At 36.3% G+C, this 27,853-nt stretch overlaps 1 protein-coding gene across 6 annotated transcripts in view; it reads left to right on the top strand.

The window, feature by feature from the left end:
• Nucleotides 1–27,853, top strand: part of pknox2 (pbx/knotted 1 homeobox 2) — a 275,865-nt gene that overhangs the window by 238,544 nt on the left and 9,468 nt on the right. For all 6 annotated transcript variants that reach the window (XM_028810406.2, XM_028810404.2, XM_028810405.2 and 3 more), the window contains 5 exons: nucleotides 11,986–12,121; nucleotides 12,819–12,916; nucleotides 18,917–19,036; nucleotides 19,913–19,989; nucleotides 24,931–25,109. In XM_028810406.2, the coding sequence (XP_028666239.1) occupies nucleotides 11,986–12,121; nucleotides 12,819–12,916; nucleotides 18,917–19,036; nucleotides 19,913–19,989; nucleotides 24,931–25,109 (610 nt within the window). The remainder of the gene's footprint in view (nucleotides 1–11,985; nucleotides 12,122–12,818; nucleotides 12,917–18,916; nucleotides 19,037–19,912; nucleotides 19,990–24,930; nucleotides 25,110–27,853) is intronic.

Raw genomic sequence — 27,853 nt, 5'->3', positions numbered from 1 at the left:
CATCTCTAAAGGTTGTTTTTGCTATTTCAATATTTTATTATGGGCAAACTTGTGCTTAGGAAAGTAATGGACTATGCAAACAAAATACTTGTAACATCTACCAGATTCTTTATCAATGATTATATGATATGAAGAGGTCTGATAATATAAGCATCAATATATACCTGTATATATTTATCCAATAAAAATCTACAAGAAAGTTAACATTAAAAAAATGATGAAAGTTTGGGTTTTTAGCTAATTTCCATGTATTTTTCAGGTTAAACTGATTAAGTCGGTATTTGTATTGCAATTACATAGTATATTTTCTTTAATTTTTCATTTAAACTGGCACCACATGACCGTCCTGCTGGCTGCTGCCAAGAGTTGATTCTACAATAAAATAAAAATAAGAATAACCTTTGAGGTCAATCATCACCCCGAAAGCGAATAGTAGAGGTCACATAGTATATGCGTACCAAATTTCAGGTCAATAGGTCAAGCGGTTTGCGAGCTACAGGTGATTTAAAATCCTGGAAGAGACAAACGAACAGCCACGGTAGCGTATTATATACAGTATAAAGATACAAAGACACTTCCCAAAACTAAAAGTAGTTTTGCACCTAAATGCTGTGTATTCTATACTTTTTTGTATACTGTATTCCTTTGGAATTGTAGGTTTTCTATTGCTATATCCAATATTAGTTTAACCTTAGACTGATGAAGTACTTATCTATGGTTAATAGTGCATTTTTGTTATAAATACATGTTTTTTATACAGGTTTACTCCTTGGCATTCATTCTACATTCAGGAATGGCTCAAGAGATAGAAAAGAAGAATAAAGCAAAAGGATTTAAAAACTGAAGGCAAAGTGTGGAATCTTGGGCCTGAAGTCTATGTGCGGTTCCAAATCAAACTGACTGTCAAATATTTAAAGATCAATGAGAGTGCTTAGTAGTATTCAGTCTTCATCATTATATTTTTAAACCTATAATCTCTCCATCTGACCCTTGGTCTTTTTCCAGTAGGCTGTACTTTCAACACCTCCAGAGAGAGAGACATCTGAGGGCACCTCATACCAAAACCATCAAAACTGGCTTTTCTCAACCAGGAAAAATAGTGGTTCTACTCCAAGGTCCTTAGATATTTCCAAGATTTGTACCCAGTCAGAGTGTTTAAAGTGCATTAAAGAAAAATGAAGTATTAATTTAAGGGACTATGTATTTATTTATACTTGAGTGAGAAGGGTAGCATAATCATTTGACTAGGTGACAGGCCAAATTTAAGAAGACTATTAACAACTTTATTAAGCTGGGGGATCTGTAAAATACTAATAATACTTTGGGATAAATAAAGAACTATCTATCTATCTATCAAAATTTGTTGGAGATGGCTGAAAGGAGTCTTTTAAATTTAAATGTCTAGCTGCCTAATGTTTGATTTATTTATCTGTGATTGTTAAGGACATCTTCAAGAATTTGTTTATCCATACACATTCTTTTGCTGTATCAATAAACAAAGTAAGTGACTTATTTTTCCAAATTTTTTTACCTCTAACCTAAAGTTACAGAATGTCAAAACTAATTGTTTTATCTTGTTTCTGTTGTTTTTTAATAGAGAGGAAATATTCTAAGGACTTACATTAGTGAAACAAATGATATTAGACAACTAGAAATCCAGAAGTCTGGCTTTATGCGTTTGCCAAGTATATTTGAAATCTGCCTGTAAGGGGAACAGGCCTTTTCTCTTGAGACAGTCAGCCTTGTGTTGATTTTAAGCCTGCTGGAGACCATAAACATACAAGTAGATGCTGGAAGAAGGTGATCCGGGATGTTACTGAGGCTTTGGCTCCCAGCCTCTATGGCCAAGAAAACTTTCTGACAGAGTTTGCTGCCCTCTGTTGGAGTGGAGAGGTCATTACATTTGTATTCTGTTTAGACTAAGTGTGCATAATATCCAGCTTAAAGAAGTAAAATTATACTTAGACCACAATGAGGGGTGTCATGATCTTAAGGCTTCATTTTAAAAATTTTCTAGCGGCCTCTTAAAATCCACTAGCAGCATTTACTACTTACACAGTCTATCATTGTGCTTGAGTAATGCACCAGAGTAAGAGAGACATGATTCTTCTAAAATTGAAAGATGCACCTGCAAATGTTTACAGTTTTGTGGATAACCAGTGATTCTCCCTGAAGCACTGGGTGCAAGATAGGGAACTATCCCTGGATAGAATGTCAATCAATTGCAGAGTCAATTCATGTGCCACACCTTCCTAAATAAGGCCAATTAAGTGTTGCCAATTATCACAAAAGTTTTATGTTAATCGATAGGGGAGGAAACCAGAATGCCTAAAGCAAATCTCAAACAGACAAAGCAGAACACCAGACTCCACACATATTGAGACCAGGTGCAGGATCTGAACCCAGGCTGGTAGATCTATAGGTGCCAACAATTTTGTCACAGCGAGACCCACCATTAGTATTTGTATAGAATGGCTTGCAAAAATAAATATATGAGGGGTAAATGAAAAAAATATGAGCTTGACAAAATAAGAAATGTGTTGTTCCATATAATTATCTTGAACATCAAAACAATTAATATATTATATATTTAAAATCCTATGCTATGTCAAACAGATAAAATGCTTGTTTTTGCAACTGCTTCTATGTAGCTGACATGATTCTTTCATCATAAGCATAAGACATCCCAATGAGGTGGCATTTGTGATTAGGAAAACACATGCTAGTCACATTGGGGAGTCTGCAGAATGGATGGGAATGAACTCTTTAAACATTTAGTTTTGCAGTGCAACATTAGTAATTCACCTTTGTAGTCAGTTTAGTCTGAACAGGAACATTATTGTCAAGTAGAAGTGATTTGGTCAACAGTTTTCCTTGCTACTATCCCTAAGTAATTACCGCAATACCAAAGCAAATCCCCTCAATAGAACAGCTATTTGGCCTTTTGAGGCATGTTAATCAAAAAGGAATACACCCTCAACATTATTAAAAATTGTTCACAGGTGTGTTTGTCTCATACTATCACTCTTCAAATCTTTATTATTACTCACTCCATGGTAGCAAAGTCTTTATCTATTCGTGATACTGATGTCCAGTTAGACCTTCAAGAGGTGTCCTGCCATTCTGCAACCCATCTCTTTAATGTGGCATATGAAGGAGACTGCTCCTGGTAAATGTTGACTTTGCAATAATGAACCTTTGAAGTCATATTTTAGGCTAGTTTGTTGACAGCAGACAGAGTCTTATAGGTAGCTGAAACTATACAGATAATTCTTGGAGAGACTTATGTGAAGGCTGTTAACTGAGGACTAGATCATAACTAGATATAAGCCAACAGAAAAAGTCAGGTAGAGGAGTGTGAGTTAGTGTCGAACAATATGGGCAGCAGTAGCATTCACGGTGAGATTATCTGAAATGTGAATGTTGATGTAATTATCTGTTTGTTTCATTTTCATATACAAATACAGTATGTTATACCTCTATTAGGCTATAATTTGTTTTAGCAATACCTAGTATTTCCTCCCTGTGTTATCAAATGTGCTGCAAACGCCTGGGAGAAGCAAAAAAAATAAATAAAACAAATCAGTTGGATCACTTTAGTGTCATAAATCATACCTGGACTTTGTCCAGGTCATGATGCAATATTAGGATGGCAATATCATAATGTCATAAGGTGGCAGAGGCATATATTTTTTAAATGTTTTTTCTTGGCTACTGAATATTCTGTTTTCAACATGTGTGATATTTGCTGCAGCACTCACTGAGATAATATACTGAATGCTGGAGATAAAAAGGGAAATGTCTTTACCAGTAGTGTATGGACAGTTTCATAGCACCTAGGCAAGCGACTGAACAGTTCATAGTGGAGCTCATCTTACAGCGAATGAAACCTTGCAGAGGGACATGGTACACAGTGTGTAGTTCAGCCAACTGGCAGTCTGTTTTGCTGTACAGGCACGTGTTTATGTGACAAAGCAGCTCTGAACTATATGTCAGTGTAAATTTAATTTCATTGTTCAGTGCTATTTTGAAATCTTAACTATGTGTCTGAGCATCACCAGCAGACTTTTGAGCATGACTGAAGGTTAATGTTACATGTACATGCTTCAATAGAGTTTAAAATTGGGGGCTGCCCTAGCTTGTTATTCACAAGCATGCCATATCTGCTACTGAATGTTTGATCAATTTAGTAAGATACCACACTAGAATGTCAACTCACATGTGATCTACTGATATCTATCATGAACTTAGATTTACCAGTGATACTAAGTGGATGTGGTGACCATGTTTGTAGGCTTTGTGTAGCAATCTCTAACAAACACAAGAGACAGATTGATCTCAGTAGTTTTCTTTGTCAAGTTTAGATAGATATATTGGTAGTACTAAGAGACAACACAAATGTTAGAACCTTCTATTTTACAAAATTTGTAACAGATAGATAAAACACTGTCTCCAACAACTATACAGAAACAAGCAGCTGCAGTTTATCTATCTTGTCTGTCTATCTATCTATCTAAAATATTAAAGGCTCTCAGGTAAAAGTGTCTTGCTGAAGAGCAGGCTAGAGATAGCAAAGAAAAAACAAAATGATTTAAAAAGACAAGTAGATAAAAAACAGTCTACATACAGGAAAGCTATTAGCTCAGAAAGTAATGAAATATAAAATCTCTGTCACTAAACATCATTTTGTCAATGGTCTTTTACAATTACCATTTTAAAGAGATAGGCACTGCTTATTTGTAGCATTCAATGGCAAAGAATGTTGTAATCCTAAATTTGTGAAGACTATTCCAGAAGTTTGCATTTAAAAGGCAAATGACACAAATATTACCGGTAAATTATTTTGAAATGGTTAACTGAAGGACTCTTACATTTGCAGATTGAATGACTGCAATTATCCAAGCCTTCCAGATGCAAAGTGGCTGATAAGAATTTATACACATTTAATCTGAGAATCGCATGATGACATGGCGTCTTACATTTTCAAATTATATTATGATAAAATGGTGTGCCCTATTAAACTGTAATCGACATAATAATATTGGATAAGCAGAATTTTTTTATTTGTCAATGGATTGATGTGTTTTCTGAAATTTTAACATTTTAAAAGTCAATAATAAATGGTTATAAAAGTATAAAATCATAAAGTTGATAAACAACTACAGCTATTTATAAAATACTACATTTTAAATAGCTTTCTCAAATGTTATTTATACTGTGACTGACATTAATGTTGGACAGAGCAATAGTGCAGTAGGTGAGGCTGTATTCTCACAAACCCAGGTCTGGTTTTGACTTGGAGTGCCTGCATTAATTAGTATGTGTGTCATTGAGTGTGTCTTAGAATTGACAGGTCACCATGCCAAGAACAGCTCCCATCATGTGTCTATTACTGCAGGACTAGATGCCAGATCCAGTGACCATATAACATGCAATGCTGACACATGGAGATACGTTGTGCTTCTATGTTTTATTTTTTGTCTATTTCGATACCACTAAAGAAGGCAAATTTCATTTTTTGTAAATATGACTTTAAATCTTAAATTAATGATCAGTTAGAAACACTACAAATCTTAAATACAAAGGAGGCACCAGCTCTGAACAGTATGCACAATCATGGATGCGCCCATATTCACACTTACATAGTGTCATGTGAAAAATGTCAGCAGAGTTCATTTATTGAGAGGCCTCTGGAAAAGGTGTCTTCTATAACTGAAATATTGTCAGGAGCCCTCTTGATATGATGGTGAAGTATCAATTATGCAGGAGGAAGATGCATCACTAAAGCCTGTTGATGATAAAATGTTAAGAGAGGCATTCCAGTATTTTGAGGTTAAATGGAAAGCCACGTTGGGTAAGTCGATTAGGGCTACTGATTCATAAACCATGCTATAAACCAAGATTAATAGTATTGACAGTGAAAAGTCCTCAAAAAGTCAGACATTGTGATGCACAATATGCTGTTTGAAATCAGAGATGTTGAAACTTTAGAATGATGCCAATAGGGTAAGAAAGTTAAATACAATAAGGTCAGTAAACTTGGAGGAAATGTAGGGTAAGCTAATGATAACCACAGCCAATGTGCAATAGGTCGAGGGAAAAGATTATTAATGGTGAAATGCAGAAGGAGGTTTCTGATGAGAATTTGAATATGTGACTGATATTTCAGGGAAATTAATAGAAATAACAATGTGAATGTCAAAAATGTACCAAAAATTGAGAAAGACCTCATTTGGTTAAATGGAGAGTAAACAATTGGGAACTGCCCCTGTTACTAATTCTCCCTTTAAATTTCCTAATGATGTCAGAGAAAAGCCAAGCAAAATGACATCTTTTATTGGCTAACTAAAAAGATTACAATATGCAAGCTTTCGAGGCAACTCAGGCCCCTTCTTCAGGCAAGATGTAATCAATTGATTACATCTTGCCTGAAGAAGGGGCCTGAGTTGCCTCGAAAGCTTGCATATTGTAATCTTTTTAGTTAGCCAATAAAAGGTGTCATTTTGCTTGGTTTTTCTCTGTATTCATAATGGCTAACACGGTACAACACCCTAGTACTACTAATGATGTCAGAGAATTAAGTTTCAAAACAAAGTTTAAAAATGTGTATTTGTAACTTAGTTTGAAAATACAAAATAAAAATGAGAAGAAGTACATAGATCAAAATGGGAGTTTCTAAAAATGTGAAATATGTAGCCTATTGTATGTATTTGTATGTATGTATTTACAGTATATAGCAAATGTTTTTGCTCAAGGCCACTTACAAAATCAGCATACACAGAATGCATTGAAGTGACTTGTAAGATAGTGCACAATATAAAAATAATTAAAAGTTTCATCATTTTCAAATCATAAAGTCCATCCATCTATTTTTTTGAACCCACTTATTTTAATACAGAACCACAAGGAGCAATGGTCTATACCAGCTACGTGAAGAGATGGTAGGAAACAAACTATTTTGGGATTTCAGTCCTTCTCAGGGCTACACTGGGCCAGTTTAGAGTTAGCTTACTGAACACACACATTATTGGGATGGGGAGACAACACACAAATAGTGGTTAGGTCAACTTTTCAAGCCATGGCTCAGAAGGTATTGACCAGTAGTCCCAAGAACCGTGCTGCCTACATGATAAGTCATTGAATTATATATCATAAAACTGATTTGTAATATAATACTACAATGAAATTGTATGGCACAAAATACTTACACTTAACATGCAAAAATATATTTTTTAAACAGGATTAAAATAAATTTACTTCCAAATTATAAGTCCAAAAATATAAATGAGAGAGAACTGTACAAGCAGTTCATTAATAACATTAATAAATGAAGACAGGAATTGCTATTGACAAATCAAATATAAGAAAAACATGGAATTAAGTGCAGTATAAGGTCTAGAAGTTAACACTACTGCCTCACAGCTCCTAGAATCAAATCCTGGCCTTGTCCCTCTCTGTGTGCATTTAGTTTGTTCTATCCATGCCTAGTGGGGGTTTTCTTCAAAGTATGCACAACCCAAATTGCTGATTCTAAATTGGACTGGTATGAGTTAGTGTAAATGTGTTTGTTTGACTATGTCCTTGCACGGGAATTGTTTTCCATCTTATATTGCTTCCTGCACCTGTCCTGCACTTGTTGCTGCTAGAATAGGTTCTAGAGCTTCAACTGAAATAACCAGGTTTGACAATTTATGGATCGATAAATTCAATAAAAGTTAAAAGAAAATTAAATAGGTGACAGAAGCACTGTCAAGATCCAGAGGTTATATAAAGGCTACAGGAAATATGTGTAAAGTCAGAATGAAGGCTATGAATTTGATAAGGGCCACAAATTGTAGCTAGAGGATGTCATTCCATAATGGTAAAATTCATTCATTCACTATCTGGAAGTTTGTAGCCAGCCACAGAGGCCTCAAAGGATGAGACAAAGCCAAATCTGACTGGGACACCAGTGCACATGCACTCACACCAGACTGATTTAAAATTATCTGTTAATTTAATACAATGTTGTCTGGTGTGTGAGAGAAACATACAGAGCTAGACAACACTTGCACGGACTCAGAGAACATGTTATCTGCACAAAGAAAGGAATCTATCATGGAAATAAACCAGACTCCCAGAGCTGCAATCTGCAAACAGCTTCCACAGTGACAACTTGCCACCCTAAAATCCCTAAAAAGATAAAAAAAAAATTAAACATTGATAAATGAGCTAGAAAATGTTTAAGACCTTCAAAATGTAAAGGGTGGCATAGCAGGACAGCTGCTGCCTTACAGCTTTAGAGTTATTGGCCTTAATCCTAGGTAGCCTGTGTTGCTTGAATTTGCTTTTTCCCACTGTGTCCACACAGATTTCCTCTAAGAATCTATATCATGCTTCCACATAGGCTGACTAGTTACTCTGTACTGGCTCAGAAAGATTTAGTGGTGGGTGTGGTGTGCACTGTACATCATTTCATTATTTCCGAACCGACTGTAACAATTTATTAAACCATATATTTGTAAATCAAGAAATAGAATACTAAATTCAGGTTGCATACTCCTACTTCTGCTACTAGTACTGCTCAGGGCTCTATGGTGGATTGTCATTTGGTTCAGGTACAGAGACCATGAAACTTAATTGGTTCAAATCAAAATTTGTAATTTAGTGAATGTTCAGTGGCTATTAGCATAATACATCTGGGGATACAGCTTGAAGTTTATTTCCACCATGGCAACCAGAAGAGTCATATTTGCTTGTATAGCAGTCTCTTTTTACATACTTAGCAGACCACGGGCTTGTTAGGATGTGCACTGCCAAGTAATGAAACCTTTAATCTTTTTAGTGTGTTACATAGAACTTCTGTTCTGGCTTATTTGTGTGATTTTAGTAGTCAGATGATTTTCTTTTCTTAATACAGAAATGTCCTTTTCAAAAATACTTTGTTAAGGCAAATTACTGTATTACAGGATATCAGGATGTCTACAGTTCAAGTTCAACAGATTTTGTTATTAAGCACTTTATTTTTAAATGCTACAGTTTCAGTGGCCACTGACAGGCATTTTAATTATTTTGTACAAATGAAGATCAGAAAGCTCTCCAGAAAAGCTTATCACTTTTCTGCCTTGATCACACCAGCAATTCTGTAGAAGGATATTGTTGAATGACCTTAAGGTAGGAGACATTTTTGTTGGAGACCATTATAAATATGTGAAGTCCTGAAAGCTCCAAACTGGTAAATGTAAAGATTATATATAATATAATGACTAGTATTTGTTTGGCACATATTCTCAGTACATCTGGAAGTTCTAAAATTAATAATTGAGAACTTTCTATTAACTTTTGAAAACCTAAAAGATTTTGCAACTTCAGTACATTCTCATTGACAAATTAGGTGTTTTATATGTGTCATTAGAGACGGTGATTGTATCGACTTTCCAATTTTTATAAAATGTATACCAAAAGAAACTGGAGAACTAGTTGAAAGAACTGACAAATGGAAAATAAGACATGAAACAGGAGGCCATGTTATTTGGGGCATTGTCTTCTAATAATACTAACCAAAACAGCAGCTGAACACACTTTTGGTATATATTAAAAATATTATAAGGGTACTGCACCATTAGTGCATGGTCTCCCAGTTATAATACAGTTCATTATGGTCCAGCACCTCTGGCAAATGTCACCCATACATCAACAAAAACAATGGTGAGGTCATATCCTCGATGTATAGTCTCATAATATTATTAAGAAAAACTATAATACCCTTCATCTTTGATGCATGCCAAAAAGAACCTCAGGAAATTACATTGCCACTATACAAGCCCTTAATAATGCCAACAAGAACAATAGGACATTCACCTTAAGTACAGGCCTCCTTCCACCAATTAAATAGTAATCGTTACAGTGAACAGCAAACTGAAAAGAGCATAACACATCTAGATTGTGAATATATGGCCTCTTAATAATGTCAAAAAGGAAAACACCTTGTAGTCAATCAGGCATTTCCTAACCTGCTTTGTTGTGAACAGGGTTGTAAGAGTCTGCTGAAGTTTATCCTAGCTAGCATAAGGCGCAAGGTGAAACAAAGAGAAAAAACTCTGGACAGGGTGCCAATCTATCACAGGCAGGCACACACCACACATACACTAGCATACTAGTTTAGATATTTCCATTCACTCCTCAATAATAATAAGAACACATTAAAACATACATTCTATCTACAACACTGAAAAGTACTACTGAGGGTTTCAATGTCAGTATTGTTTTTCTAATAATGCCAACAAGAACAACAAAAATAAATAATAATAAGTACAACAACATTGGGCCTCATCTTTAAAATACACCAACAAAGACAATAGAGAACAACACTGCCATTTGTGGTCCCTGGTAAAGCCAATGAGAACAAGTAAACCCCACACTTTTGTGTATGCCCCACAAAAGTAATGTTAAGAACAATAGTGGACACAACTTTCATTTACAATAACAAGACTAAAAACAATGGGGGATTAATGCAGCATATAAAATCAAAAAATAAACAGGATGGCCCTTTAGTAATGGCATGAAGAACTACTGAGAAAAATGCACATTTGTTGTTTGCCTCCTTATCAATGCCGACAAGAACTACAAGGAATTGCACTTTTGGAATGTGACTCAGTAATAATAATAAGACAGCAACACTAACAAAAACTTTTGGGAACCACTCTTGCAGTATATGATAATGTACATGATAATGTCAATAAGAAGAGCAGGGGGCTGTGCCATCTGCAAGGTCCCTTAATAATTAAAACCAGAACAATGGGATTTTATACCATTGGTGCACATCCACTAATAATAATAATACATAATAATAATAATTGATTACAATGTTTACTTAAAATTATTAGTGGACCCTATTGTCAGTTCTAGGTCCCCTAAACAAAGCAAGTGAGAACAATAGACATTTGAACCTTTTGTATATGTTCCCTTATAAATATACAGGTGTATTTCTTTTGCAGAAGGGCACATCCCAATAATCCTTTATGCTCATGAAATCATTGGAAGTAATATAAAATCCTTCCTAATTATAGTAGGTAGGCATATCTCAAAAATACAAAACTCCAAAATTAGTTTGTAAACTAATAATGGTGTTGAGTATGAGAATGAAAAAAAAGCAATAAATTGAAAGATATTTTTTATGGTATCCCTTTTATATCAGAAATGTCACTTTACACTGTTCCCATGTTTACCTCATATTCCTTGACGGCTGCTTGAGAATTTTTCACATTTTCAGATGTGGCTTTCTAAGATCTCTTGTGTGGTCTGGTGCTGCAGTGCATTTTGTTGTTTAAATAAAAATAACTTTAATGAAAAGTACAGAAAAGCATGCAGCAGGATGGCACAAAAGCTAATTATGCCATCTTTATATCACTTTGTTCTGGTTCTATTTAAAGTTGAAGGTCTTCTCTATCCAACTACCTATGTGATATGAAGGGTTCCTCCATGGTCTCTGGCTTTCTCCAGTAGTTCAAAGATATTCTATTAGAGTAAACAGTGAATATATATTATTGTTTTTAGAGTGTATTATTGTGGGACTGTGTGAGAATACCCTAATGAAGGCATCATCTTTGAATTCTTTTTTTACTGTCCTGAAAATAAAACATGGGTGTAAGTGTGTTCTGAAGAATCTTGGCTGTGAAATTAATGCTTTTCCCATTTGCCCATTCCCTTCTTTTTGTGGTTTACAAATGTATATTTTTGTTGATTACTATTTTCAAAATTTTTATTCCCTATATAACTGCAGATTTTCCTTTTCAGGAGTCCATTTATGCTTGTCCAGCATCTGTATATTAATACTTATTTCCTTTTGTCTACCTTTCATCCAGAGCCCTGGTATGCGTTGTTATATTGTAAAAGTCTTTAACTTCTCTTTCTTATTGTCAACTCCTCCACAAATGACTTCTCTCTCTCTTTCTCTCTCTCTCTCTCTCTCCCTCTCTCTCCCTCTCTGTGTCTCTCGACACCCAGGACCTCCTACAGAGCTCAGCCCCCTCCATGACAACAGTCTCCAGCTCTGTCAACCCCTCCGGGATCGTTGTCCCTGCAAGTGCTCTGCAGCAGGGCAACGTCGCCATGACGACCATCAACTCGCAAGTTGTTTCAGGTGGGGGGTGTGCACAGAAAGCAGCTGCCTATTTATCTCAGGCGGGGCCCTCAGTGACTGCTGGTCTTGTGAAATTGCATCATTTACTACTATGGTGCCAGGTTCCCTTTTCCTCCAAATGTTCCTAATGCCCTCTTTTCCCAAAAAGAGACCCTCTAGACTCCCCTGAGGCCATTTTACTTCACATACTTTATTTGTGATGCATTTTATTTTGTTTTATTTTCACTCTTCCCTGGAGCCTGTGCCCACTAACTCCTTTCTCTTGGCACCAATTGTCCTCTACTTTTTGTCTTTGTCTGTAACTTATTAGCACCTTCTGGTTTATTCTTTCTCCTCTGGAAAACTTTTTGTTGCCTTTAATGCCTCAAATCCTAACTTTCCTCACAAATATTTTTATGGCTAAAGCTCTCATTTAATTATTTTCCTAATGTGTCTCATAATGCTACATGCATTATATAGACCATTCCCTTTTTTATTTGCTTCTGCTTCTCTGCATCCAATGCCAAACCTAACAATTCACAGAGGGTGCATGTGGCTGAAGGTTGATGTTTGGAGCCTCACAGTCAGCCTCAAAAGTTTAAACAGTTGCATTTATTAGTATGAATGACAATGCTCTACCGCCGCTACAGGTATCTCCCTGGGTTATTGACATTTTGAGTTTATCTCGTCTTTGCTGCCACTCTTTTGTTCCCAACAGGTGGGACCTTGTACCAGCCGGTTACCATGGTTACCTCACAGGGTCAGGTGCTGACCCAAGCCATCCCCCAGGGAACTATCCAGATCCAGAATACACAGGTGAGGTGTCATGGTGAAGAGAAGAAGCTCTAGATGTATATAGTATTCAGGCCTTACTTGTGCTGAGAAGTGATGGCATTTCTGTACACCTCTTGGAGGGATCTCTGTGTCCTGAAGATCCTACTGAATAAGAAATCCCAACAATCAGGGCCTGGAGACATTGCAGACGAATTATTAGGTGAATAAGCAGTAACAGAGGGTAGTTTTGTATAATGGGTAAGGATGTAAACTGTAACTCAGAAGGATGCCATTTCAGTCAACAGCACTGTGTAATTTTGAGTGTCAATTTACCTACCTATGTTTCCATCTTATGCACAATTTCCAAATGAAAAAGGAACTATATAAAGTCATGTCTGATTATCTGGCCTAGTGGATAAAACATTAGATTGTACATAGCAATTTTTCTAATTAGTTTCCCATCATTTATAGTATGCATAGCCATAGTAAGTCAATGTACCTGTACAAATATGGAAGCACTTATACACCAAAAGTTTCTTGAAGGACATAAATTATGGCTAGAGCACTATATAAAACTGAATACAATTGAATATAAAATTAAATTTTATTTTCTGACCTACTGGCTTAGTTATTGGGTTATAAAGCACAGGGTTTTCAGTAAAATCTGTTTTTGTAAGAATATAAAAAACCTGACAAAAGAGAGGTGATTATTAAGTTAATTTCATAAGACTCTTTTGTTTAGCTAATAGCTATGCTGCCCCAATATATAAGGTGTTCAAGGTTTCTACTTTAACTACATGACTTACAGGTTTGTTACAGATTCCCACAACTCTTTCTGTAAAGAAGTGCTCCCTCTACTCAGTCCTAAATACACTATCCTTAATCTCCACTGATGTCCTCAAGGATGTGACTCACCATTAAGTTGAAAGAAATCGGCTGGATCTATTTCATTAATACTGTTGAGAATTTTTAAAATCAGGACTAAGTGCTGCTATGTCTTTTTTTTTGTTGTGTGGTGACCTGCATTGTACACAGTACTCTAGATGAGGTCTCAATAGTGCATTATTCAGTATGAGCTTAATGTCTCTTTATTTATATTTAGTAGTTTTATTGATTTAACCTAACATGTTATTTACCTTTTTAATAGCCTCTGTACATTTCCTAGATGATGAAGTGACATTATGTGTCACTTCATCTACCTGGTCCCTTTGTCAAAATAGATAATAATTTTACTTTAGGGAGATGCCTGATATAGAAAGACACTGTATAAAATATTTTATTGATTCATTGATTGAACCACACCAGATAATCAAAGTGCTTCAGTGCCTTTTATAGTCTTTGTATCACTTTTTTTTAACCCAGTGTTGTTACAAAAATGCACCCTCATTAACAGCTTTTGACACCATTAACACCATTTTGTTCAAAATTTAAATGAGTCTCAAAGCTCAATGAAAAAATCTTTAGGTGCACACTTCTTGGCTTAGTCATTTATAGTTTTATGGGACCTTATTGTCATTAGCATAGGGCAGAATGAAATTAATATTTTATGTGCTAATCAACATACACCACATTGGTACTCTCTTACATCATGATTAATGGGTGTAACAAACTTACATTGAAACTTCAGTTGTCTTAACCTAAGAAATCTCAGAACATAATGTATTTATGATACCATAGCAAAAACAATATTTCAGTGAAGCAGAACTATTTTGATTCTTTATGGTCAGGGTGTATCTCTAATAAATTCATCAAAAGCAGTACCATGTGCTAGTTTTTAAAAGACTGGATAGCAGCTGCCATATATCTGGGTACCAGTGAGTAAATGATCTGAGTTCAAGCAGTGTTTTTCTACTGAGCAAAGTACTGACTTTCAGTAAGTTCAGTACCAAAATAACCTGAAATCCCTATCTAGATGAAACCTATCAATGTGTCTAGTATCTAAATCACATACAATGTACTATGTTCTGGTGTATCTAGTACCAAAATCACCTAACATTCTAATTTACATTTTGGCTTACAGTTTTTCTAGTGCCTAAATCAACTGAGGACACAATCCATATACTGTCCAGTTTCAAAATCACTTCTTTACACGCTGCTAGAGAGTTCAGCTTTAAGCACGCCAAATATAAAAATTATCAGCGATAACAGTTTAAATATTACTTATATATAGTATGGAAATCACCTGACATTCGATTTAAAATTCTGTCGGTGTGTGTGTAAAGTACCAAAAGCACTGCAGATCTAAATTTGGATATTACTTTCATATTAGTTTCCATTTTTTAGAGCAGACATGTGATCTACTGGATGGAGTTTTGCGGTCTCTCAATCACCTGTCATCTCCAGTTACCCCTTCTAATCCATTTCTGATATGCTTCAGATTTTTGTCAGTTTACTCTACAATCACACATGCACCCCAGTCTAAAGTCACTTCTTAACCACGCTTGCTCCCAGTTGCACCACTGCCTTGCTCCGGGTCTGTAAATGAATTAAACCTGGAGGCTTGCTGTCCAAATCCCAGCCCTGCCAGTAGCTGATCCCTACTCTTCTCTTTTCGAACATGATAAGAAATGCCTTGAAATGTAAAAATAATTCTGTTCCCCAGGGGACATTAAATAAAAATTAATGCTCACCACTTGCTATAAGCTTCTCAGCGAGGAGTTGAAGAACACCAAAGGTTAGGAGTATTAAGGCCACCTAATACAAAATAGGAGCAAGTGAGAAAGTCGTTTTATCAGTTGGAGCTGCTGCCAGTGGTCTCCCAGTCTGAGAGAGACTGATGATGGCTATCTGCCGTGTGACAGACAGCGCTCTGTTCAATGAATGCCCCAGGCTTGATAAAGGCTGCAGAATCGGGGGTATGCCTGTAGTAGCTGGTGATGATACCCCACACTGTTGGAGCAATTAAATCACCACAGCATCCTGAAACAAGGCCTCTGCATGAGACAGTGCTGCTAGGGAGAATCATTCACATGTGATGCCTGGCTGCCATGGAAATGCTGAGATGCTGTGCCTAATTTATTTGATTTATTTATTTATTTTAATAAGCTACATGATGCTTTCTTTTAAAGGTACAGGAATTTAGTCTCAAATCAGTACAAGTGAGGATCTGATGCAGCAAGCCCACCTTTAAAAAAACAAAAAAAGCCACAGACGTGTGCATCAGCATTTAATTGAAATGGACACTGGCAAGCAAGCAAGCAAGCAAGCAAGCAAGCAAGCAAGAAAGAAAGAAAGAAAGAAAGAAAGAAAGAAAGAAAGAAAGAAAGAAAGAAAGAAAGAAAGAAAGAAAGAAAGAAAGAAAGAAAACTGGCATTTACAGTATATAACCTAGTACCGTATAAAGAACTGTTCTCAGGATGGGATGTCAGACTCAAAACTTTAAATCTGTTTAAGCTCCAGCATCCCATCCTTAAAATCTATGACTCATTTAAACACTTTGTGACATTAAAAAGTGTACTGCTTAGAAAACTGTAAGATCTGTGCCTAAGTATCCCACTATTATCTCAATCAAGAGAAATTATCAAATCTCTTTTGGTGTATTGGGAATAGCTCCAGCTACCCTGCAACCCTGTTCTGATTAAGCAGGTTAAGAAAACAGATGGATTGAAGGATGGATGGATATTAAAATGCCAGTGGGATCTTTTTGACTGTATAGATAGTGTTATTGTAGTACATATCAATAAAGACTAATGTGAAAGACATGTAAAAACGATGAAATGGATGTTAAAGAATAAAATAACGATCAAAAGTATCAAAATTGTCAAGCCTAGCGATGAAGAGAGACTATGTTGCATGTGTGTACTAGTGTACTACCTGTGCTTCCAGTATAGAGCCTTCCACACACTGCGTAAGTCATGATCCTCTGTGATAAGGCATAAGTCTCTTATAGATTGGGAATGAGGCTCAGCATGATTTCTCTGCAGTTAAAATCACCTTCTAAAAACACACAGTCATCCAACTGAGAAAAGCGCTATATAAATGTAATGAATTATTATTATTATTAACTTTTTGCTGTCATACTCCACATGCCAAACAGTCACAAGATTTCCCGCAGGCTTTTTTTCATTTGGTTTTATGCAAGGGTAAAAATCCCTCACCTGGAGTCTTCTCTCAGGGCAGGCCTGTGACAAACACCATGCCAGTTCATATCTCTTGCCAGCTAGATGGTCAACTCCACCCAACTGGGAGGCGAGACTGACAAATGTTAAGATATTTGAAAAAGCACACTCTCTTCTAGCCAATTGTGGGAGCGTAAACATGAAAAACTAAATGACACATCTCCAATGATGCCTTTTCCTTACAGAGTAGCTCTTTAACCATTCAGGAGTGTCTATTGCTTGAAGAAGGCAATCACTACTCCAGAGGTCTGTGTTGAACTGCGTCTTAACACAAGCATGATTTCCCTCCACTCACTCACTCACGTGGGTTTCATGGCTGTCTCAGCCACACTGCACATATTAAACAGGACCTGCACATCAATGTTTCCTTGTCTATTTTTCACTGGTTTGGATGATTCTAAAAACTGCTCTATAGAATGCATTTGTATGTCACCTCATACACTAGCTACCCTATGTTCACTCTCATTATCCTGTACCTCTGAAGCTACAATTTCATTATTATCTTCTCCTAAAATCTATTTCCACACATTTCTGTTTTCAATCTTACCTCTTTACCACTAAGAGTTTCTGTCTATTATGATTCCAATAGATGGTTCCTGCCTTTCCCCTAATGCTTGCTGGGATAGGCTCCAGCTTCCTTGCAATCCTGCGCTGTATAGGTGGGTTTAGGTGATGGGTAGATGGATGTATGGTTTCCTTCATGTACTTGATCTCATTACACTTCAAGATCATCTACTCCCACACAACTGCTGAAAAAAAACACTTCTCAAGAACAAGACTGATCAAGTAAGAAAAACAGTAAAGAGAGAAAAACATAGGAAAGGCCAATATGTCAAATGTACAGAGTATAGTGAAACTCTTACTTGTATGTGCTAATCAACATAATACAAAGCACAGATGAAAAACATATGGGGTTTCAATTAATATTTTATTTTAACAATATTAAAAATAAGTATATGAGCTTATTACATGTCTGATGGTGTAGTTGTTCGCATTATTGCCTCTATGCTCTAGGAACATGAGCTCAAATCCCATTTTGCCTACTGTGTGGTTTTGAATGTATGCCTTGTACGTGTATAGGCTTTTCTGTGTAATCTTGTTTCTTCCCATATCCCCCAGTAATGCATTTCATCTGCAGCTATAAATTTTATAGGCTGCTTCATGCCTATATTCAACTAGGCAGACCCCAGCTGTTCTTGACTCTGTAAATGTAGCACAGTTAAACAGATATATGGACTTTATGGGTAGAGCAGTAAGTTGAAATACTGTCTCATGGCTCCAAGGACCAAAATTCAGTTCCTGGCTCAACCACTGATTGTGTAGGTTTTGCACATTCCTCCATGTCTGCTTGGGCTTTTTAGGTATATTGCTTTGCTCCTACATTTTACAGAATTCTGTGTTAGATCAATTGGTGAAATCTGCATAATGGTATGAGCGAATGTGGTTGGAAAACTGGCATCTTATGCAGTGACAGATCCCTCTCTTGCTACCAATGTAATTTTTTGTTTTGGAGTTGTCAGGTTTAAAAAAATGAGTTGATGGATTTTGTGGGTGTTGTGATGGCACTTTGGTAAGTGTTATGACCTCACAGGACTCAATTAGAATTCAAGTGTTTTGCTCAAAATGCTGCCAGATTTATGATGTAGCACACCATGACACTGAAATTAAAAAGCTGGCTTCAAAATGTTGAATGACCTTCACAAAAATAAGCAGAACATTAAATAAAAGTTGTAGCATCTCTAGAATTAATTTAAAATATTATAAAACTGGGTGTTAGATGAAATAAAGAAAAAAATCTGTTTTGTTTGGTGTCCTGAAATAGCATTTTGGCAGAGGGCATGAACGCATCTAAAATTTATTTTCAAAATCAAGTTTAAGTGTATTAATTAAGTTTAATCTTACATTCTGATTGTGTTTCCTACAGGTCAATCTGGATATCGCCTCTCTTCTGGACAATGATGACAAGAAATCAAAAAATAAGCGTGGTGTCCTGCCCAAACATGCCACCAACATCATGAGATCCTGGCTCTTCCAACACCTCATGGTAAATGACGGAGAGATTTATTTCAGAGGGGGGACTTATTCAGATTGATTGTCAGGTGCTGCACCAACAGAAATTGACCAATATATCCTTAAGATGACATCTGCAAAGCCTATGGCATTGTGAAGGACCACTCCCATCCCTCCCATAGTCTGTTTGACCCACTTCCATTAGACAGAAGGTACTGTAGCATCTGAACCAGTTCTGCAACAGATTCAGCCACTTGGCTGTCCGAACTCTGGACTCTGTGTTGTTCCCCTGCCCTCAGATCTGCTCCTAGTAGCTTATTTATATGGAGTACATTTTTACAATTTTTACTGTTGCTTTTTATTACTAGTTGATGTTATTTGTTTAAATATTACTATCTATTCACTTACTTTTTATTGATTTAATTAATTATTTATAGTATAGTTCTTTACCTGTCTTGCACTTTTCCTGTGATTATGTATATGCTGCACCACTCTCCTGGGAAATATTATATCAAGCCACCATTTGCTGTAATACTGTGTATGACTAGTATGACAATAAAGCCACTTGCCACTTTATTTGATTAGCATGAAATCTGCAGTTATCAGTAAGGTGTTGAATGTTAGGAATAGTGGTGATGAATCAATCAGTTGATGAGGCCATATTGACCACATATGTTTAACCCAGATAAGGGCATTTTGAAGATATTGTCACTCAAGGATGAAAACATTGGTGTTGTTGGACACACTAAAGACTGTCCTTCTGTTCTTCACCATCATTTCAGTATACAAAACTATTCTTTACCAAGGGGAGTTATTCTGGATGAGTTACCTTTTCAATTGGCCTACTAATTAGGATCCTGTTTAGCACACCCAGATCTAAAGCGTCTTCCCTTATGGTTTTCCTCTTCAGCATCCCTACCCTACGGAGGATGAAAAGCGTCAAATTGCTGCACAGACCAACCTCACTTTACTGCAAGTCAACAACTGGTGAGTTGGGCAGAAGACGCTAAAGGTGGCATGATGTGTAGACATATTGTGTAATATGCCCATGTAAGGATGTAACAATATGCATTGTTTTTCAGCAGGGAGCTCCAATGATAAAGCTGACTGTGTCTTTGCTCTTGGAATTACAAGAAAACAACTTCATAATTTAAAAAAATGTTGTAAAATTATCAATGTGTAGGATGTGCAGAGGGTGCTAAGAGAAAGGAGCCGCATCCGGCCAGTGACTGTATTAGGCAGAGAAAAGCTGTGATGTATGAAACTACTGAAGACATATGTATAAGGCCCACAAACTGTAGTGTACCTGTGTTTGTGTGTGATTGTCTCCCTCTGCTGGAAAGAAAAGAAATAGAGAAATGAAAACTAGGGCCGGGCTTTGTGTGTTTGTTCACACTAAACACTAAAATTAACAATGTTTAAGTATTGACAAAAAAAAAAATCATTCCCTGGTCAAACAACCTGTCACAGCTCTCCAGCAAGTAGTCTTTTTAAATATGTCTCTCTCAATTTTGCACAACATGATGGAGCATGATCTGCCAATTCCTCCTTGCAAAATTGCTCAAGCTGTGACAGGTTAGCTAGGGAACAGTGGTATACAAGTTTTAGGTCCCACCACAGATATTTGATGGGGGCTAAGGTCAGGACTCTGACTGACGTGCTCAAGGACATCAGTTTTCTTTATTTTAAGCTACCCTCATCAACAAATCAGATAAGTTGGTAGAGTAATACATTGTACCTGATCAAAGTTAGCCTTATATTTGTAAAGGGTATGCATAATTTTAAATCTCACAATTTTTATTTATCCTTTTTTTGCAAACTGTTAAATGTTCTTAGTTCTGTTTTGATTTTACATGATGTTCACTGCTATGAAGATCAGCTGGAAAAATTCTTAATTTAGCACAGTCTACTGTGCTGCGGTGTCAGAGCTCCAAGATCCTCTGTTCATATCTTAGCCCAAGTACTGTCAGTGTTGGGTTGTGCAGCAGCCCATTCACTGTCTATGTTTGTCTGAGCTGCTACATCAGAGCTCCAGGAACCTGGGTTTAATCTCATTGCAACTGATGTCTATGTCATTTTAGGGTGGTGTTGGGATGGGCTTTGGCTTGTCATGGCCAAGTGATGATATACATGGATTTTTGAAGTAAATGGCGGTTGTGCAGTCTTATGTGCATTAACAGTGTAAATAGAAAGAAACAAACTGAATTGTATGGGTGAGAGCATGAAGTGTGCCTTTTGATGGCTATTACTGCTTCTTGGGTTGGTTCCTGTTTAGAAACAAATGCTATTTTGATAAGCTCCATCTTCCTACAGTTTTATGCTGGGCTAGGCATGCTAAAAATGGATGGATTATAAACATATGGTAAACAGATTATCAATATGCCAACATGGCCATAGTTAGTGAAATGTTTCGGCTTAAAAAGCTAATTTTAAATGTATTATACTTTGGACTTTCATTGTTTAATGAATGTTTAGCAAGTTTAATGAGTTTAGTGCTTTAGATTGAGATAATTTATTCAGAGCATTTATTGAAACATTTTATGAACCTAATTATTTAAATCTTTTTTTTTTTCTGTTGGGAAGGACCCTATTCTGTCAGCATTAAAGAAAAGGCAAGAGACAACTCTGGATATGCTGCTGGTCCATTGTTGGGCACAATCACTCAAATTCCCACTGATTCAATTTAGAGTTGCTTCTCAATTTAACCTGCATATATTTATCATGTGGAAGGAAAATTGGAATACTTTAAAAATAAAACCCATGTGGACGCAGGTAGAAAATGAGAGCTCTCCAGTCCACAGTATAAAGCACTGTGCCAATCTTAAACATAGTCAGTGGCTTTATATTATATACGAGCTGTATATACCCGGCGTTGCCCGGGGCAGAAGTAACCTAATCGGTCAAACACTTACATATATACCAAAGTAAACGTAATCGGTCAAACAGTTACATATATAAAAAAAACGAACCTAATCGGACAAACAGTTTCATATATACAGAAGCGAACCTAATCGGACAAACAGCTAATCTATATACATAAGCAAACCTAATTGGTCAAACAGTTACATAAATACAAAAGCAAACCTAATCGATCAAACAGCTTCATATATACAGAAGTGAACCTAATTGGTCAAACAGTTATGCATGTGCAGAATGATTTTACAAACATTATGCGTGTTAACAATCATTAAAAAGAAAAGATTGAGGAACTCTTCTTCTATATGTGATGAAGCCACTAATAACACAGATTTTTTTCAGGACCCAGCTGTTTCATAACTAAACTACTGCCACCCCAAAGTAATGCCTAATAGTGGTTTTTGGGGTAGCTGTGGAATAAAAAGGGTGTTTTTTAGTCAGTAAGAATCTGACACTACCCTTCAGTACGGGCTGAAGGGTGCCTATGTAAGGTTTTACATCCTTCCCGTATGGAAAAAAAAACATAGTAAACTTTTTTTTGATCATTATAGATAATCTCAGTCAAATCGAAGTACGCATTCTCGATTTATTTTTATCTAATTTTTACTTTTTCACAATGCCATCCCATGCCAATTTGTATGAATAAACTTTTGCTAGAGAGTTAGCAAAAGTTTATTCTTGCACATATTTTAATACGGATAATCTATCTCTAATCAAGGTTCTCATTTTCATTCTAATTAAAAATAATAATAGATACTCATTTTTTTCTTCTGTTTTAGAAAAACCAATCTATGCCACCTACGTCTTCGTCAAGTCAGCTTCATCCAGCTTTATCACATATAGAAGAAGAGTTCCTCAATCTTTTCTTTTTAATGATTGTTAACACGCATAATCTTTGTAAAATCATTCTGCACATGCATAACTGTTTGACCAATTAGGTTCGATTCTGTATATATGAAGCTGTTTCATCGATTAGGTTTGCTTTTGTATTTATGTAACTGTTTGACCAATTAGGTTTGCTTATGTATATAGATTAGCTGTTTGTCCGATTAGGTTCGCTTCTGTATATATGAAGCTGTTTCATCGATTAGGTTTGCTTTTGTATTTATGTAACTGTTTGACCAATTAGGTTTGCTTATGTATATAGATTAGCTGTTTGTCCGATTAGGTTCGCTTCTGTATATATGAAGCTGTTTATCCGATTAGGTTCGCTTTTTTTATATATGTAACTGTTTGACCGATTAGGTTTACTTTGGTATATATGTAAGTGTTTGACCGATTAGGTTACTTCTGCCCCGGGCAACGCCGGGTATATACAGCTCGTATACATATACACACATACATGCAGTTTTAATAACACAGAAATCAATATAAACATTAACATCATTATCATATGAGAATATGAAGTAATATATAAGAAGCACATTTCATATAAATATAAATTATTAAACAGTAAAATCTTCTTCTGTAATTTGCTACCGTGGCAATTTGTGTGTCTGTCCAGGATTTTAAATGACCTGTAGCTCGCAAACCGTTGCACCTATACACTTGAAATGTGGTACACATATAGTACGTCACGTCTACTATCCGCTTTATGGGTGATGATTGTTTTAGTCTTTTTATCTTTATTTTATTTTATTGTACAATCAAGTCGTATCTGCGCACAGCAGGGCAGCCGTGGGCGGATGCGTATGGTGTATTCACTCGATGTTATCGTGCATTGCGCTGTCAGTGGTATTTTGATAAAAGAATTTGAACAACATATAAGAAGCGTATAAATTATTAAACAGTAAAACATTAACATTTAAGAAGTAAAGTTACATTAAGTACTACTGCTGTGCCTTTGGGTATACCTCATTTTTTGTTTGCCCATTACATGCTTAAATGTATACATTTTTTGGTGCACCTACCCGAGAACACGCGACATATAACCGAGCGTGGGAGAAGCATGGATTTTAAACACGCGTTGAGTTGATGTGCTGGTCTCCCTCGTGAAATAACTGGTAATGTTTGACTAAAATCTACAGCGAGTAAAACGACATTAGCTCCTATTTTTTTTTTTACGATCTCTGAGATGTTGCTTTTTTCGGTTCAAGGCTTCATAAGCTCTTTTATGTTGTATGGTGTACTTATCCCAAACCATCATCTTTGAATGTTGCAAGACTTTCGCCTTGTATGTAGATCGGGGTAATTACATTCATTGCATTCCTAGTCTGAATCACAATGTGATTGTATGGGTGGTTACCTGGCACTGTAGGGTTGCCACCCGTCCTTTAAAATACGGAATCGTGCCGCGTTTGAGAATGAAATTGCGCGTCCCGTTTTGAATCAATACTGGACGGGATTTATCCCGTATTTTTTTTATCATTTTTTTTTTAAAGCAGCGTCTCATGCAAATCATCCCACACGCATTTTATGAAGATGCCTCCTTTCCTACTTTTGATTGGGTAATACTTGATGTCATCGTTAGTTTGATTGGTGTTTTTAACTGTCCAGTGAGTAGGGCGTGTCTTTCAACCGTAAGCAGATTTTTTGCACTGGTATCACTGACCTCGACGACGGCGACGTTATACGTCAAAAATAAATTACGATAAATGACGATTTTAGCGATACTTTATTACGACGGCGGCTACATAGACACGATCAAATAAAAACAAAAAAATCAAATAATCATTCTACATTTTCAAAACGTCGAAAAAACGACGGAATGAAAAAAAGGCCCACCCGACGACCCACCCATTCCATTTTTATATATATAGATTAATCCATCACTGATTGCACGGTCTCCTTTTGTCTATATGGATTTTCTTTCAGGTACTTCAGTCTTCCTCTTACATTCCAAAAGATGTGTAGGTTAGATGAACCAACTGCCAGCCCCTGGTGTTTCAGACTAGTATCTCCTTATTAATATACCTCTATACAGATAAGATGGTTTCACAGAATTAAATAGTAAAGAGAAAAGATGTATTTAAGCATCAATAATATAGTGCCTTGTTTCTCTCATGCCTGCAGGTTCATCAATGCACGGAGACGAATCCTCCAGCCTATGCTGGATGCCAGTAACCCTGATCCGGCACCAAAAGCCAAGAAGATGAAATCTCAGCACAGGCCAACCCAACGCTTCTGGCCAGACTCTATTGTCGCTGGAGTCCTTCAGCCTCATGGAATCCGTGCTGGCAGCAATGCTGATGGTCAGTACTTTGCCCAAACTGCACCCCACGATGCCCAGCTGTTTAGCTTCTTGTTTAGCTAATAAGTATCTGTTACACTGAATCCTTCACCTTTATCTAATAAAGTTTCACAAATAAATGATTGCTATCAAGCTTTTGTAGGTTGTCAGGGTTGTCTTGTAGGAAAGTTTACTTTAAATAAATCGAACAAGCTTTACATGGTTGTCACTAACATAATTTCATAAGAATATGACTTTTGCCATCTCTACAACTGTAAGTGGATCACATTGTCAATGACAACATGTTAAATTGTACTGATTAACAAGGAAGGAACTTTCAGTACTTTGGATGTGATGGCCAAACTGCTATTGCTAACTGCTACGCTAACTCCTCTCACATATATTGACATTGTGAAGAGAAATATTTTAGGCTGATTGTTGCTTCTTACATTTTCTGAACAACAAAATAGTGTGTTGGATGAGAAACATCAAATCTCTTCCTAACCGAGGTTGTTTATTGAAGGTAAAATTGTACTAAATTAAGACTGGGACTTGTGTAAAGGCTCTATTTACTTTACTGTCTATTCTGTAGGTTTACAATTTTCATTTGGCTAAGTACATTTGGCTAAGTAGAGCTGTAATTGATATTGTAAAATCACATTGGGTTCATCACTTACATATTGTACGGCATCATTTATTCTTTACAAAACTCATTTAACTATTTTCAGTTCATTTTTTTTAAATAAGTCATCTTTGAAAAGACTGACATCAAAAATAAAATGACTTTTCATAAACACATTACTTTATAATTCAGTTTCATTGGAAAGCATAAATCAGATGCAAAATGAGTGTAATTTAGACCTTTTACAATTCTACAAGACCAATGAGCAGAAATTAAATGGAAAAAAGGTATTAGGTATTCAGTATTTAGACAGTGCTTTCTGAACTTTAGCTACAGCCAAGAACTTTCATTTTGGTGTATTGCTGGTTCAAAGCCCTTCCCTCCTCATGTTCCACCTCTCTCTATCTCTCTCTACCCTGCTGTGTAGGATCTGGCATCTATCCGCTACTCCAGTCTCTGGCCATGAGCCAGTTTATCAGCATGTGCTGTGCATTTGCTTCATGACCACCACATTAGTAAAACTGAACTTGAACCAAGCAAAATCATACAGCCATCACTGGGGTTCCTGCACACATGATCCATCTGTTACTCTTGAAGTAGCAGGTCTCCTTGGTAGAACCACTGTGACAATGCTATACGTCCCCCTAGTAGGTGTGTGAAAGAATTCTTGCTTCCTCCTTTCCCTTTAATGGATAGCATGACTTCAGCCTCCCAAGCTTTATTTGTTACAGTTTTGGCAATATTTGATGATGAACTCAGAAGCTTATCAATTTAGATCCTGCTATAACGCACACTTTGCTAGGAATGTGTCTTTCAGTGAACTCACATGAATTTTGACACTATGTCTGTCATCTTATTTAAGTGTGAGCTGCATGCAAAGTTATTGTCTGAAAAGTATTTAAAGGGAAAGACTTTATTAGCTTGTCAAAGTAGTTTCTCTGGCAATGTGTTTTTAAGGCAGTTTTGAATTTGTTTTGCTTGTGCATTCAAAATCATCAAGTGCATTTTTGGTAGTTATTTTTTAAGCTTCTAGTAATAATACTGACCATTTTTCTCTGCTTTTTATGAGAAAGATAGTAACAGTTATGACATCTCGAGGCAGTGTCTAGGATACAGAACAAATGCAGACCAGACAACAGAGAATATAAAATAAGAAATGAGATAGTTTACAAAATAGTTAAAACGTAAACAAAGGAAGAAACTTATGCCTTACCATGAGGGCAGCAGCATGATTCCTTCCTCACTTAACTATCCCATTCATCCTCATCCCTCTCAAATGTTTTAATTCCTATGGTTTCTGGTCTGTGTTCACTTCCACAACACTCTGAAATCTCACGAACTTAGTGCCCTCTTGTGGAAATTATATGCAAAGCACAGCAGATAATGGTTTGCTTTTAAAGGCCCAGTCATACCAGAACTGTTTTGTAGCTGCCTGTCCTCCCTATTAATTCAGCTCTGGACACCCTTGATGTTAAATCGAATTCAGTTCTCTGAGTTCCTGTGTGGCTACCTTTGTGAAGTATCAAGCATAACTTTGTACCCCTTTTTGAAATTCTGTTCAAGTGTCAAGTGTCTAAACGGTAGATTAATAAAATGTGTTAATAGTTTTCTCAGCTGCTCTTCTAATTATGCTCCTTTCCTTGCAGTTTGAGGTAAGGTGCCAAAAAAGGCCTTTTGTTTTAATGAAGCTTCTGGTATATTAAATAGGTTTTTGGAGGGGGTGATGTGTGCCAGTTTGCCTCTCAAACTGTACCTGTATATTGTAATTATCCCTACTCCAATCTCATGCAGATTGCTAATAAAAAGTGGATTGTAAAATAATCAGCCACCTTGGGGTAATGCAGTGGTGTTACAAAACCACTGATTTTCCATTACCAAGATAAGTGTTTTCTCTCTTTTATGCTGGTCACAACCTAATAGTATTTATTCTCTTTCTTAAATGTGAGCTCGGTACACTTTTTGATTCTATTCTAATTTACCATGTGCAATTAATGTCAGTTTCATTTTTCTGTTTAAACTCATGTTTATTTGCTTTCTTATTTGCTTTCTCTTCATTTTGTATTCCTCAACACATAGCCTCCTTGGACTTGTACTCTAAACATTGCAATATATAACTTTACATTCTGTTGACCTTCTTAATGGCT

The sequence above is a fragment of the Erpetoichthys calabaricus genome, chromosome 9 (assembly GCF_900747795.2).
Source record: "Erpetoichthys calabaricus chromosome 9, fErpCal1.3, whole genome shotgun sequence".
NCBI classification, from domain to species: Eukaryota; Metazoa; Chordata; class Cladistia; order Polypteriformes; family Polypteridae; genus Erpetoichthys; species Erpetoichthys calabaricus.
The sequence above is the reverse complement of the archived record's forward strand: the minus strand, read 5'-3'. Positions and strand labels throughout refer to the sequence as shown.